At 52.1% G+C, this 12,546-nt stretch overlaps 9 protein-coding genes across 9 annotated transcripts; 5 read left to right on the top strand and 4 right to left on the bottom strand.

Annotated features, from left to right (window-relative positions):
- Positions 1 to 62: 62 nt before the first annotated feature.
- On the top strand, positions 63 to 659 carry LDX57_006532 (uncharacterized protein; the record flags this gene model as incomplete). The annotated part of the gene is made up of 1 exon (XM_046088243.1): positions 63 to 659. The coding sequence occupies one exon, from the start codon at positions 63 to 65 to the stop codon at positions 657 to 659; it is 597 nt and encodes a 198-aa protein (XP_045944213.1).
- Positions 660 to 958: 299 nt separating this feature from the next.
- Positions 959 to 2,149, bottom strand: AGP2_3 (general amino acid permease agp2; the record flags this gene model as incomplete). Its single annotated transcript, XM_046088242.1, has 3 exons — positions 959 to 998; positions 1,067 to 1,443; positions 1,520 to 2,149. The coding sequence occupies 3 exons, from the start codon at positions 2,147 to 2,149 to the stop codon at positions 959 to 961; spliced, it is 1,047 nt and encodes a 348-aa protein (XP_045944212.1).
- A 47-nt stretch (positions 2,150 to 2,196) lies between these two features.
- AGP2_2 (general amino acid permease agp2) lies at positions 2,197 to 2,532 on the bottom strand (the record flags this gene model as incomplete). Its single annotated transcript, XM_046088241.1, has 1 exon — positions 2,197 to 2,532. One exon carries the CDS (start codon positions 2,530 to 2,532, stop codon positions 2,197 to 2,199), a length of 336 nt encoding a protein of 111 aa, XP_045944211.1.
- Positions 2,533 to 2,963: 431 nt separating this feature from the next.
- On the bottom strand, positions 2,964 to 3,509 carry AGP2_1 (general amino acid permease agp2; the record flags this gene model as incomplete). The annotated part of the gene is made up of 1 exon (XM_046088240.1): positions 2,964 to 3,509. The coding sequence occupies one exon, from the start codon at positions 3,507 to 3,509 to the stop codon at positions 2,964 to 2,966; it is 546 nt and encodes a 181-aa protein (XP_045944210.1).
- Positions 3,510 to 4,537: 1,028 nt separating this feature from the next.
- On the top strand, positions 4,538 to 5,624 carry LDX57_006528 (putative progesterone binding protein). Its single transcript, XM_046088239.1, has 4 exons — positions 4,538 to 4,675; positions 4,733 to 4,986; positions 5,065 to 5,160; positions 5,267 to 5,624. The coding sequence occupies exons 2-4, from the start codon at positions 4,878 to 4,880 to the stop codon at positions 5,443 to 5,445; spliced, it is 384 nt and encodes a 127-aa protein (XP_045944209.1). The 5' UTR covers positions 4,538 to 4,675; positions 4,733 to 4,877; the 3' UTR covers positions 5,446 to 5,624.
- NOP4 (mRNA-binding ribosome biosynthesis protein NOP4) lies at positions 5,625 to 7,934 on the bottom strand. The gene has a single exon (XM_046088238.1). It carries the CDS (start codon positions 7,881 to 7,883, stop codon positions 5,676 to 5,678), a length of 2,208 nt encoding a protein of 735 aa, XP_045944208.1. The 5' UTR covers positions 7,884 to 7,934; the 3' UTR covers positions 5,625 to 5,675.
- A 156-nt stretch (positions 7,935 to 8,090) lies between these two features.
- Positions 8,091 to 9,035, top strand: RAD10 (DNA repair protein RAD10; the record flags this gene model as incomplete). The annotated part of the gene is made up of 1 exon (XM_046088237.1): positions 8,091 to 9,035. One exon carries the CDS (start codon positions 8,091 to 8,093, stop codon positions 9,033 to 9,035), a length of 945 nt encoding a protein of 314 aa, XP_045944207.1.
- A 1,256-nt stretch (positions 9,036 to 10,291) lies between these two features.
- On the top strand, positions 10,292 to 11,589 carry LDX57_006525 (uncharacterized protein; the record flags this gene model as incomplete). Its single annotated transcript, XM_046088236.1, has 3 exons — positions 10,292 to 10,943; positions 11,124 to 11,410; positions 11,461 to 11,589. The coding sequence occupies 3 exons, from the start codon at positions 10,292 to 10,294 to the stop codon at positions 11,587 to 11,589; spliced, it is 1,068 nt and encodes a 355-aa protein (XP_045944206.1).
- Positions 11,590 to 11,962: 373 nt separating this feature from the next.
- On the top strand, positions 11,963 to 12,514 carry LDX57_006524 (uncharacterized protein; the record flags this gene model as incomplete). Its single annotated transcript, XM_046088235.1, has 1 exon — positions 11,963 to 12,514. One exon carries the CDS (start codon positions 11,963 to 11,965, stop codon positions 12,512 to 12,514), a length of 552 nt encoding a protein of 183 aa, XP_045944205.1.
- Between the last annotated feature and the right edge of the window lie 32 nt (positions 12,515 to 12,546).

The following is a 12,546-nucleotide window of genomic DNA, read 5'->3' as shown; positions in this document are numbered from 1 at the left end:
GCACCATCCAACCCCGATTTCCCTCCCTTCAACATAAAAGAGAACCCGTCACAATCCAAGACATGTACATGTCCTTCTCTCGCGCAACGTTGTTCCACCTCATCCTGAATCCGCTGCTGGTTCCGTCCCGCGCATCCACCGCCCTCGCGCACATCGCATCGTCATCGTCTGCCTCCTCTTCCTCCTCCCTCCACTTCATCCACACTCAATCGCCCGCCCGACTCAGCGCTTTCTCAATCTTCCATCCTCAGTGTCCTTCTGACCTTGCTACTACCTCCCGAGCCCACCACTCCAAATCCTACGCCACCATGTCGACCGAATCATCCAAAGCCCAAGAACAACACCACCAACAACAGGAGGAGCAAACCCCGGCGGACACCAACTCAAACAAAGACCAAACACATCGACCTCTCGCGCTCCCCGACGCAAGCAGCGCCGACTCGCACACCCCGAAGCTCGACGTGAGCGGGAACGGCGATTCCACTGTGACGCTGGACCACCTGGGACCGATGGTGGTTAATCAGGACGGATCGCTATCGCGGATCACGAACTGGGCGCAGATGACGGACATCGAGAAGAAGAATACGCTGCGGGTGCTAGGGAAGCGGAATAAGTTGAGGTTGGACGCTGTGAAGGCCGCTGGAGGGGGACAAGAGTAATCGCGTTCCATTCTATGACTGCTGTACATATATGCTAGAGGGTTTTTGCTGTGGGGTTTGCTACTGTGTATGTTGAGGATTGTATTTTGTTTGATCTCTATCTTATTGGTTGTTAACCACTAATGGACTTGGCCTCAATGTTTATTCACTGCATGCACGCACGAGCCTATCATCACGTTGTCCTGCGTTGTTTACACGTTCATGTCATCAGTCGTATCAGAATCATAGACAAGCAGTTCCTCCTATCTCCAAGATATCCAAGATACTTGCTTAAGCATCCAAGTACACAGAGCTGTTTGTTACTGGAAGATCCAATCGGCGAATCGTGAAAACACATTGCTGCGCGACATTTAGCTTCAAACCAACAGATAGATAGGGAAAGTAGGGACCGTCTCTCTCCATCTTACCTAGAGGGCTTCGGGATGAAGTTGGCCGTATACGTCTCGATCTCGTCAAGTCCCGTCACCAGATCAATGGTTTCCAGTTTTTTGATCTCGGTACGATGCCAGAACTTCCAGGAAAAGTAAAGAATCGGAAACACTCCGATCATAGTGTAGGAAAAGAAGAAGGTGGGCACGTCCCAATTGCCGGGCAGGAACACCTCGTAGCCACCTACAAAGGCCATGACGCTGGTGCAGACCAGCGCGATGTACGCGACGTAGGGCTGACCCAGACTCTGATAGGGAAGGCTATGGCGGGGAATGCCCTGTGCTATGAGCGCCTTTCTAAAGCGGGTGTATGTGAAGGTTATGACCGAGAAGTTGATCAATTGCGAAGCAGTCATCTACATGCCAGGATTAGAACCAAAAGGTGGGAGACGACCCCAGCGACAAGCCGCCGGCAGACGGGAAAGCACTTACCAGGCTCACAAACCACTGCAGGACAACGGCCGCGCTGTTGGACACCTGAAGGAAAGCGAGAAGCGCGATAAGAAGCACGATCCCCACGCAGTAGATGGGAACGCCGGTCCTGGTGCACCTGATGAGCACCCGCGGAGCCTTTCCATCCAGCGCAAGCCCGTACAAACTTCTACTGGCGCAGTAGACATAGCTATTGCCGGCACTGAAGGCGGCCAAGAGGACCATGGCGTTAACGATGTGCGGAAGAATGGGAATGTTAAGTCGGTCCATAGCAATCACGTAGGGCGAAGCGGCGGCGCCAGGCAAATCGTTGCCAAATGCAGCGGCCATCTTTTCGTCGTTGTACGGGACTAGGATTCCGACGCAAAGGGCTCCCAGGACGAAGAAGGAGGTCAGTCGGTAAAAGATACCGTTGAAGGCGCTCGGCAGCACCTTGCGAGGGTTCACTGTCTCCCCGGCGGCCATGGCCACGTAGTCCGGGCCGGCGATGGTGAAGCTGGCCTGAATCAGACAGGCAAGGAAGCCTAGCCATCGACCGAGATCTCCCGTTTTGTAATACTCTGCAAATGCTCCGGGGTTGTTCCAGTATCGAAAGCCGAAGCGGTCGCCCTGAGGGTTGCCCCCGACCATCACGATGAAAGTAAAGAAGATCAAGCCCACGCTGAGCAAGACCTTACTTAGGGAGAGCCAGAACTCTGCTTCCCCGTACCACTGAACCGCAAAGACGTTGAGGAGTCTAAGATATCACGAATCAGAATTGGAGACACTGCCAGCGTCACCACTGCAGACGAGGAAACGCACACAAAAAGTACAAGCACGATCACGATGATTGCTGCCACTGGCACCGCATCACTCCAATAGTTGATGATCATACTACATGCGGTGATTTCAAAAGGCACCATGGCGGCCTCGAAGACGAAGAAGTTCCATCCAGCGGCCATTCCGAACGCTTCGTCGACGTAGCGACTGGCAAACCGAATGAAGGGCGAGGAAATGGGTAGGTACGTGACCATCTCGGCCAGACCTATTGATCATCCTGGTCTCAGTAAACGCTACACAATAAAAGGGAAGGGGCAGAGTCCGGGAGGAGGGCAGGGAGACTGCATGGCTGCAATGGGATTTTCAAAACTTCGAAGTCGACAGAGCGATTGAAATGACACCGGGTGTAGGTAAAGGCGCTTTTGGAATCGTAGAATTTGCGAGGGAACCAAATACAAGGCCGCTGTGGGTATTTTTTCTCGTGGAATTGGGGGTTGGGGCTGCGTACAAACGGTTATAGCCAGGATCACCGAGCACCTATAACTCAGAGATGTATAAGATTCCATAGGTCCAAAAAGAAAAGGTATCAGGGCATAAGGCAAGGGTTCCTAAGCCCCGCGGCAACGTGGCAGGTCATGGTATGTTGCGTGGGCTCTGAGACCAGGGATTTATTCTCTGCTCTCTTTTACGTCTGGTGGGAAGGGTTTGCTTTCAATGTTTGTCTTCTGGTTCTCTTGTTCAATTCGGAGCATGTAGACCATGCTATTTCCAACTTTCTGGCCCGGAGACTTACCAATGGCCGAGGACGTCCGAGATATCGCGGTGTCGAGGGGACCGGAAGAATAGCAAGCGGGGGCACGAGAACAAGATGCATATCGATAGAAGGGACGAGGACTGACCATATGACAAATGCCAGGAATAAGCTTCCAGGACCGCCTTTTCCCAGACTCTTGCCAATCTGGACGTACAACGCCGTACCAATTGTGCCGCCTATACCAATCAATTGGATATGCCTGGGCTTCAACTTGCGGTGGGTGTGATCGTAGGCTGGTTTAATCGACTCATCGTCAATTGATCCTGCACGACTATCGTCTGCTACATTCTTCTCCGACAAGTTGGCTGAGATTCCGACTCTCTTGGTCAGTTTGTCCGTTGCCAGACCAGAAGAATTGACCGCGGGGGATGGCCCCACCCCAGGCGCACGCTCAAGATCTGAATTGGAATTGACCATGGTGATGATCACTTAAGACGATGAGGGTACTAAATGAGAGGAAAATATTGTTCAAGAGAATAGAGAAAATAATTCATGAAAGCGATGGGGTCATAAACATGGGGAAGAGAGGGTGAAAAGAAAATGGAGGGGTAAAGAAATGAGGGAGCACTTGAGAGTTGAGAGGGAAGGCAGGATCAAGAAGAAAAGAACCGAGGGAGGAAGGAGAAAAAAAAAAAAAAAGAAAAAACAAGAAATGTGCAGACAGACTAGTAACTGGCTAGGCGAGATGTCATTAACTCTAACTAATGTAGCATTAGGAGCATTAGGCTTGACATGAGGGAAACGGAATAGAGAGAGGGACAGGGAGAGAGCCCAAAAAAAAAAAAAGTGCCGAGAGATTAGAATGCATGCACGACGCACTACTAAAGTAGAGGGGCAAATCAGAAGAGAAATAAGCACTTCTGCCTTCAAAGGGAAACCCACAGTGGCAGAAGCACATGCTGGGATTCACCAGTCCGGGGGAGTGGGGCCCTAACGATTGCTTCCAGGATGTACTCTGCTTGCAGTCCCAAGAACTAAAAAACTCTCTTCTCTTGCATTTTTCAAGCACGTCTCCTGACTTTCTTTGTCTCAAGGACGAAAGAGGAACTTTGGTTTTAGTGCTGCCTGACTGTATCACCCAATTCAGACACTTGTCGCTGGCGTTGCGTCGGCGGTTTCTGTCCGAGAAAACTGGGCGGGAAGAAAGAATCGTTGTCGTCGTAATGGAGATAATGCGAAAAGTCCGACTCGGGAGAGCCCGTTCTGAGATGGCCTCTCCCGTCGACTCGGGGGACTTGACTCGAAGAGGGACCCCCGGATTGCGAAGGACGAGGGGACGACGAGGGCTCGGGAGGGCTTCTTTCTGACCGATGTGACGACGACATTGGGATAGAAGTAGGATTTGTTTGATATTCTAGAAATTAGTCTGGCAGATGGCAGAGGAGATACGGAGTAATTAGTTGAACACTTCAAGGGTTGAATTTAAAATGCCTGGAACAGCTGGACGTTGACGTCACGGGTTCTACACCACGTGAGGTTGCACAGGGGAGCCTGAGGATGCCTTAGATGTCCATTTCCGGCAGCATTGAAAGGGTTTGACCCGGGAAAGAGCTTGACGCTGTTGTACCAGACAAAACCAGCCCGTCCGCGTGGTCCATCTCCCCAGATTGAGGTAATTAATATTAATAATGATCCGGTAGACTAGAGCTGTCTCCCTCTGACCCACGGTAATGCCGACCTCCGATCTTTTCCCCGCCTGCCCCGCGTTGTTTTCTGCCGGGAAACCGAGCAGTCGCAATTTGAACAGTCAACCAACAACCCCTTTGCAATTGACCAACTGGCACAATGTCGGCCCAGGATTCAGGAAAGAAACGCTTCGAGCCCAAGGTGCCGGTTCAGCTTGACCCCCCCAAGTACGACCCGATCACCATGGAAGAGTTGTCTAAATGCGATGGTCTGCCCTGCCCACATTGCGTCTTCGGGTTTTCTTTGCGCGGTTTGCCTGCTGACAATCTATTCATTTCCTTCACAGGCACGGACCCCAATCGTCCGACTCTGGTCGCTATCAAGGGAATCGTCTTTGACGTGAGCAAGAACGCCGCCTATAGCCCTAGTGGGCAGTATCGCGGTAGGTGGCTTTTTTCTCCTGCTTCTTCCCATCGTTGGCCCTGCCTTTTGTCCCGTGTTCAGAAGACTAGATTGGCGAGATGGACCTGAGTTGACCAAATGCACAGTATTTGCAGGAAAAGACCCTTCTCGAGCCCTGGCCTGTTCGTCCCTCAAGCCCGAGAACTGCGTTCCCGAATGGTATGACCTCGAGGACAAGGAGAAGACGGTGCTAGAAGAATGGTTTACCTTCTTTAGCAAGAGATATAACATTGTGGGAAAGGTCCAGGATGCTACGAATTACTGAAGTGATGGACGGAAATTTGAATGATGTTTGCTTTGCTTTGGAAGAGCGATTCTGCTGCACTTTGGAAGAAGGCTCTATACCCGCGACGGATGGAAATCATTACAGATGCATTTGAGGGTTCTTGTGCTTTTGGATAAACTCGAATTTAACCATGCCGGTTACTGATTTTAATTACAAGAAAGCATTGTGCGCCATTATATCTCTCTAACTTTTGTCTCCCCGTCCACCAACTAAGCCTTCCCCTTGCGAGTCCTGCGTTGCATCCTCTTCTTGGCGATGATTCGGTTGCGTTTGGCCACCTTATTCTGCTCGTCGGGATCACCGTCTTGACCCTTGTCGTTACTCTCAGATCGCTTTCTCTTCGTCCCATTCTGGGGCCCCTTGTCGTTCTTCGAATCGTCCCTACCCGGCTTACCACGTCTGTCCGGTCGTCCTCCTGGCTTTCCGAATCGGCCCGGCTTGCCGTCGCCTTTCTGGTCTTCTTTCTTCGCCTCGCGCGCTTTGGCTTGTAGTTCCATGCGGCGCTTGACAACTTGGGCGTTTTCGATGGCAAATTCGACGATGAGCCGCTTCTTCTTCTCCTTATCCTCCTCGGTGGCGGTTTTGGGAGCCTCGACGGCGTGGCCGTTAAGCCAGCGTAGTCCCATCAGGGCATGACGGTGAGTGTAATACTCGATGAAGCCGTAGCCTCGGCTTCTGCCTGCTCCGCTGCTCTCTTCGATCTTGTTGCCATCCCGACTCTCAAAGACGATCTTAGCCTGTCTCACAACTCCCTGTCCCTTCTGTTTTCTCAATTTCTCCGCTTCTCTCATTTCTTCGGCGGCTCTCTGTTGTTCATCCTTGGAAAGGGGCTGGCGCAGACCGGCCGTAACGTCCTTGGCAAAGCCAACAACTGCCTGTCGAGCGAGCTGTTTCAAATCTTTCGAAGTGACATGGCGTGGGATATTGCGGATGGCAAGTCGCGTGAGGCTGAGATGAAGTGTCGGGTTCTTCTTGATAAACGATTGTCGTTGTTTGTAGCTGTCTTCTCGCATCTTGATCTCGGACGGCGAAAGCTTCTTATAGAGTGATGAGTTCTGAGGGACGGTTCCCTCCGAAAGTAGATACAGACGGCGCTTGTCGGTATCACGGACAAGCCGCCGCGACACGCCTTCGTCTTCGAGTTGCGTAGCACGCGACTTGCTGACAGCACGAGAGATCTGCAACACACGACCCTCCATGGTGTATCTGCCGGTCGGGTCGGAGTTTTCGTTTTGCAAGACCGAATGCTTGAATCCGGTGGATGCTTTCTTGTTTGACGTCTTGTCCGCCGCGGCGTGATCCTGTTGTTTTGGGGCATCGCGCACGCACGCGGCCGCATCCTCGACCTTCCAGAAACATACAAACCCGGTTCCTCGAGGGCGCTCAGTCTCCTGGTCGACGACGATGCGCGCATATCGAAGGTTACCAAACTGAGTGAAGTGATCGTAGAGCGACTCGTCCGTACATGTGAAGGGCAGGTTGCGAATAAAGATAGTAGAGGCGTTACGCTCGTCTTCCTTCTCTTCTTCCCCTCCCTCCACGTCCTCATCATCCATATCCATCTCATCCAGGTCAAGGTCTTCGTCATCCTCATCGTCCTCATCGTCTTCGTCTTCTTCGTCAGACTTCGCCGCCTCGGCATCATCTTCCATGTCGACATCGCTGGATTTTCCGTCGGCATTGTCCTCCTGTTCCTGGTTTTCTTTCTGAAGATCCTCCCATACGTCCTTCTTCACGGACCAATCAACCGCCAGTGTTCTCCCGTCGACTTCTTTGCCGTTCACAGCCTCCAGGGCCTTCTCGGCGTTCTTTTTCCCTCGTAGAACAACGAAACCGAAACCAGCGAGTCCCTTGCCCTTCTTCGGGAGAATGGCTTGTTTGACCTTGCCGAAACTTCTGAAAAGGACCGCCAGGTCATCGGGTTCTTTGATGCTCCACGGCAAGTTTCGGACGATCAACTTCGGTGGCAGAGAGGATTCCTTCTGATCCTCCCTCTGCTTCTTCAACTCGATGGCAGCGGAGGACGGGACACTTTTTCCCAGTTTCTCGTCGATTGTTCGGTGGCGCGGTTGGGCGTAGTCGACTCGAATTTTCTTCCCGTCGAAAGTGGACTGGTTGAGCTCCTCCAATGCGGCTTTCGCATCGTCAACGTCGGCAAAGGTCACGAATCCGTAACCCTTGGACTGCTTTGTCTCCGAGTCAGTGACAACAGTGGCATGCTTGATCACGTAGGATTGCGAGAAATGTTCCGCCAACTTCTCCGTCGTCGCTGAGGCGGGAAGTGATCGAACGAACAAAGTTCTCTTGGGTTGATTGGAGGTCGAATCCCCCTTGGTCGCATCATTCTTCGCGTTCTCCATAGCGGTGTCAGCCACCTCGGGACTGGAGGTGTCTTTGTTGTCGGAAGAATTACCCATGCTGGCCTGATTGCTTCCAGCCAACACTGCGACAGATTATGTCTTTTTTTTTCTTTCGGCAGCAGCAAAATCAGCGGCAGAAAAATTGCCGCCGATGTTTTGGGGAGGGAAAAGTGGGTCCAGGCGGTGAGACCGCAGGCTGCATTTGACTACATCATGTCAAGCTTGTGCAAAGATACTAGTAGGCAACGGGTCTTTGCAGAAATCATGGCCGGTGAAAATGAGACTGATCCAAACAACAGTCGTTCGTCCTCGACGGCGCGCTCTGTCCCTACACGACCGTCGCAACCAAAGGTCCAGCAACCAACGCCGCAAGTGCTTGCCAACAGGAGCGGGCCTTCAGCGATTCTAGTCTCAACCAGACAGAAAGGGAACCCAATCCTGAATCATGTCAAACTCATGCCGTGGGAATATGCCGATATCCCAGCTGATTACGTGCTTGGTAACACTACCTGCGCACTGTTTCTGTCACTGAAGTACCACCGACTACATCCCGAATACATCTACTCTCGGATCCGGCAGATGGCAGGGAAATATCTCCTTCGAATCCTGCTCATTATGGTCGACATCCCCAACCACGAAGACAGTCTGAAGGAATTGTCAAAGACATCGCTCATCAACAATCTTACGCTGATCTTGTGCTGGTCAGCCCCCGAAGCCGCTCACTATCTAGAGTTGTACAAATCCTCGGAAAACTCTCAACCAACGGCTATCCGCACGCAGCAGGCGCAATCATACAAAGAGTCTTTGGTCGAGTTTGTCACCACACCCAGAACCGTGAACAAGTCCGACGCTGCCAGCCTGATTTCGAATTTCGGGAGCCTGCAAAACGCCATCAACGCGCAACCGGAGCAGATCGGTTCAGTGCCTGGCTGGGGTGAGAAGAAAGTGCGCCAGTGGTGCAATGCCGTCCGGGAAGATTTCAGAGTTGAATCTGCCAAACGGGCAACGGCTCCCGCAGGGGACGTTTCACGCCCAGAGACCAGACGGCTCGATCAAAGCGGTCTGACCATGACTTCGGAAAGATCAGAAGAGAATCGTGCGCAAGTGGAGGGCGCCGTCGAAAACAACCGGGCTAACGAACCTGACCAGGGGGAAATGAGCGAAGGAATAATGGCGGCACTGACAAATCTTCGAGAAAGCGGTGGTTGATTATGACTACATTTTCCCTGGTCTTAAATCCAACGAGGTAACGCGTCATTGACCGAGTCCTCCTCCGAGACTCAAGGTAGTACGCGTCTTCCCTTCGTTTGACTCGACGGTACTCTGCAGATTCCTTCGTCGCATAAGGTTCGCGAAACTTCTGTTTGTCCCAAGAGCTCTCGCGAGCAAATCACACGGCATGCAGTCCCTACGACTCGATCTCGTCAGAAAAACCTTAGGGGTATTTTCCGGCACGGACATGTACCTTCTCTTTTTTTTTTTTTTTTTTTTTTTTGGCTTACAGGGGTTGGCATAAACTAGGATTGCCTTGGTTGACATCCTTGGAACCTCGTCCGTGGCATGAAGAACGGGGCAACAGCCACCAGCGAGATGACCAATGGGACTCGCATCATTGGAAAGCAGCGAGACGGAGAGAGCCAAGATCAAGTATCCACTTCATGGGAGGATCTGATCTGAAATAAATAACCTTAAAAACAAGCAATGTGGAGCCTGCCATGTCGGTTGGCATCGAACAGCGCCTGCAACGTCCTCCACGATCCCACAAGTATTTCCGGAAGACGGAGTAGTTGAAACTTGACAAGCCCTGGAATATACTTTGCTCGTCGGATCAGCCATGGGACGGTTAATTCGGGTCTCGTGGCGATCGGCGCTAAGGTTGCATGGGAATACGAAGGTTACAGGCGTTAAACTGCTTGGCATAAAAAAACGTGTTTCCTTCCTTTCGTAATGATGGTCATGATCGAGTAGACGGTAGATCTGACTGCTGGTCCACCGACTAAAGGGTCGCGTAATCTGCACTGGACATCAATTCATCAAAGCCGTCACATCCACTAAACTAGCAGGCAGCCTTAATGCCTCCGATTGGCACGTGCCGCTGAGTCAAGGGTCACGTGCGGTCACGGTGGGGCGCCAGGCCCAAAGGGGAAATCGGGCCAACGGCGAACATTGGAGTCTCTCAGTCTTGGTCTCTCCCGACTCGTCTTCTCTTGATATGCCCCAGTGCCATCTGACGCGGCCCTAGTCTGTCTCTCGCATCGAGGCAGTTTCTTCGGGAAACAGTCAAGGCCGAAATTCAATTAAACAAATTAGATTCGGGAAAACAAGGGACCCTTTCATTTATCCGAGCAAGTCGGTACTCCCCACCGACAAGCTAACTGGACAAGCCTCTTCCCCACCCGACTACTTTCCAACGCACGGCTTGATCTGTGCTATTCATTCGCCGGTCCGAGCCGGATCATGAGACGATGGGGGAAGAGGGTAGCAGGGACGCCGAGCCAAGCATCAGGCCCGACGTCAACAGTCAGGATTTGATTGATGCTGGTCCCTCGGGGGCTCCGCCTGCCCGCCGACTCGCCAGTAATCAGGCGGGCAACCCGAGATCGTCCAGGAACAACCAGTCCTCCAGGGCGAATCAGCAAGCTTCCCAGTCTCGGAGCTTCGAATTTGTCCTTGTAACCGATAGCGAGTCGCGACGTCAGGTCCGCCGCCATGCAATGCGCCAGTACATGCATCAGCGGCGCTTGGACAGCATTGCTCGACTGGGGACCTCTCGTGTACCGGTTAGCGGTTGGAGTACTCGTCCCGCCTCAAATCCTGCGGCTTCGGGGCTGTCCCCTCGGATCAAAGATGCGCAGGATGATTCTCCTACGAAGTCGGAGCGCGAGTCACCATCCACGGACGAGGAGCAAGGCACTGCCCAGGGATGGCAAGAGCCCTCCTCGCAGCTGTTAATCCCTAAAGTCCAGACTATCAAACGGGAAGAAGAGCCGTCTCCGGTAATGAGTAGCTTCCAATCTTCAGATCCCCGCGCCTCTCCTGGGGAAGGGGGCGTCCGGGACCCGTTTGGCTGCTATCCTATCCCGATCTGTCATGCGGATCATGAATTGATCCAACACTGTAAGTTTTGCTCGCCTGCTATTTCACTGTTGTGAGGTCCCTTTGTCCCGAGGACGCAGTGGGAGTCCACCTTGCGGTGTGCATTTAGAATATCTTGCTTGTCTTTTCTTTTTATACTCTTCTCCTCTTAAGAACATGATGCTTCACAATTTCCTGGCTGGGAGCTTACGAATTATAAAGTTGTGGTGACCTATCCATCTATGATGTATAAGTTTGTCGATCGCATTACAGACAACCCCATGATGGAAATATTTCGGCAATTCGCTCTACATGACGATCTTCCATTCCAAGCTATGCTTGCTATTGCCTCCAAGCATCGCGCAGGTGTAGAGGGGAAGACTGAGTCGGTTCAAAGTCTTACCCACAAGATGCGAGCCTTGAGGATGATGAACGAACGCATTCATGCAGACTCGACAGGTCAAAATGACGGGACCATTTACTCAGTGGCTACCATGGCTGTTATCGAGGTTCGTAGGATTCTCCTGGTTTTAGAAGAAAGCTATCTGACACCTAGAAGAAATGGTCTAAAGATGCTTCCATCGAGCGTATGCACTTTCGAGGGCTGGCGTCGATGATCAGAAATCGCGGAGGGATGCGAGGAATGCGCGTCTCCAGTCCTTTCTTGGAAAAAGTTCTCTATTGGTAGTTCCCGACCATGTTTGGCCCCACTGGGTCTGGAGACTGACCGTTCGTGCAGGGTTGATTTCAGTTGTGCCCCGAAGGCAATCGTTAGTACCTCGCTACCTTGGACAGGCACAGTACCAGACATCCCACCCTCCGGGGTTGACTTTCTTTCTCATGATCTTCACTTTTCTATACCTCACGATTCTACGACGGATGAGGGGCCCGAAAGCGAGTGTGATAAGCTCCGAGCATGCGAGGACTTTCTGAGATTCTTCCGCCGCCTACATGACTTGGAATATGCCGCGTTGATCGCCCCTCCTGTTCTAATGTCTAGTAACCCGGGCCAGAGCACTAAGCAATTTAGCCGCGGCACGCAATTGCATTCCATACTCACCATGCTTCCCGACTACGACCACGGGATCCGGGACATTCGATTCATCGATGAATACACGGGCATGGCTTGCCTCTTGTTTCTCGCTGTCGCCCTCTACGACTGTTATATGAATTCCCTCAACTTTGACCGATATCTTGAATGGCTGGGCATGGAAGTCAGGAAATTGAATCCACACACAAATCCCAGCATTACCTCGATCCTCTGGCTCTTCCTGAACAACGGCGGGTATCCCAGGGATCATCCTGGGGACACGGGGGACCGGTGCTGGATCGTGTCCCGCATGGTACGGATTGCCAAACGTCTGGAATGGAAACGCCAGGGTACCCTCTGGGACCGCATCCGCCATGTTCTGATCGACTTCGTCACGACGCAACAAGAATGCGGCCTCGGTTCGGACAGCGTTGACGAAGCAGCCCTCCTCGCTCGACAGCATAGAGTCAATCGAGTTCCGGAGTATTTCTGGAACGAGGACCAGATGCGTGGAGACATACTTGATCTCGAGATCCCTACAGCTACGACATACTCTGAAATGAATGCATCAGTTCTTACGTAATATATAACCTCCTTTGTTTTCGTTCAGGACTT

Source organism: Aspergillus melleus, assembly GCF_016097325.1.
Source record: "Aspergillus melleus strain CBS 546.65 chromosome Unknown contig3, whole genome shotgun sequence".
In the NCBI taxonomy this organism is placed as follows: Eukaryota; Fungi; Ascomycota; class Eurotiomycetes; order Eurotiales; family Aspergillaceae; genus Aspergillus; species Aspergillus melleus.
This window is presented reverse-complemented; position numbering and strand designations above follow the sequence as displayed.

Excerpts from the sequence above, each read along its gene's own strand:
- LDX57_006528 (XM_046088239.1), top strand. The coding sequence starts at position 4,878 with ATGTCGGCCCAGGATTCAGGAAAGAAACGCTTCGAGCCCAAGGTGCCG. Across the intron at positions 4,987-5,064 it reads AGAGTTGTCTAAATGCGATG|GCACGGACCCCAATCGTCCG; the intron begins GTCTGCCCTGCC and ends TTTCCTTCACAG. Across the intron at positions 5,161-5,266 it reads CCCTAGTGGGCAGTATCGCG|TATTTGCAGGAAAAGACCCT; the intron begins GTAGGTGGCTTT and ends CCAAATGCACAG.
- NOP4 (XM_046088238.1), bottom strand. The coding sequence starts at position 7,883 with ATGGGTAATTCTTCCGACAACAAAGACACCTCCAGTCCCGAGGTGGCT.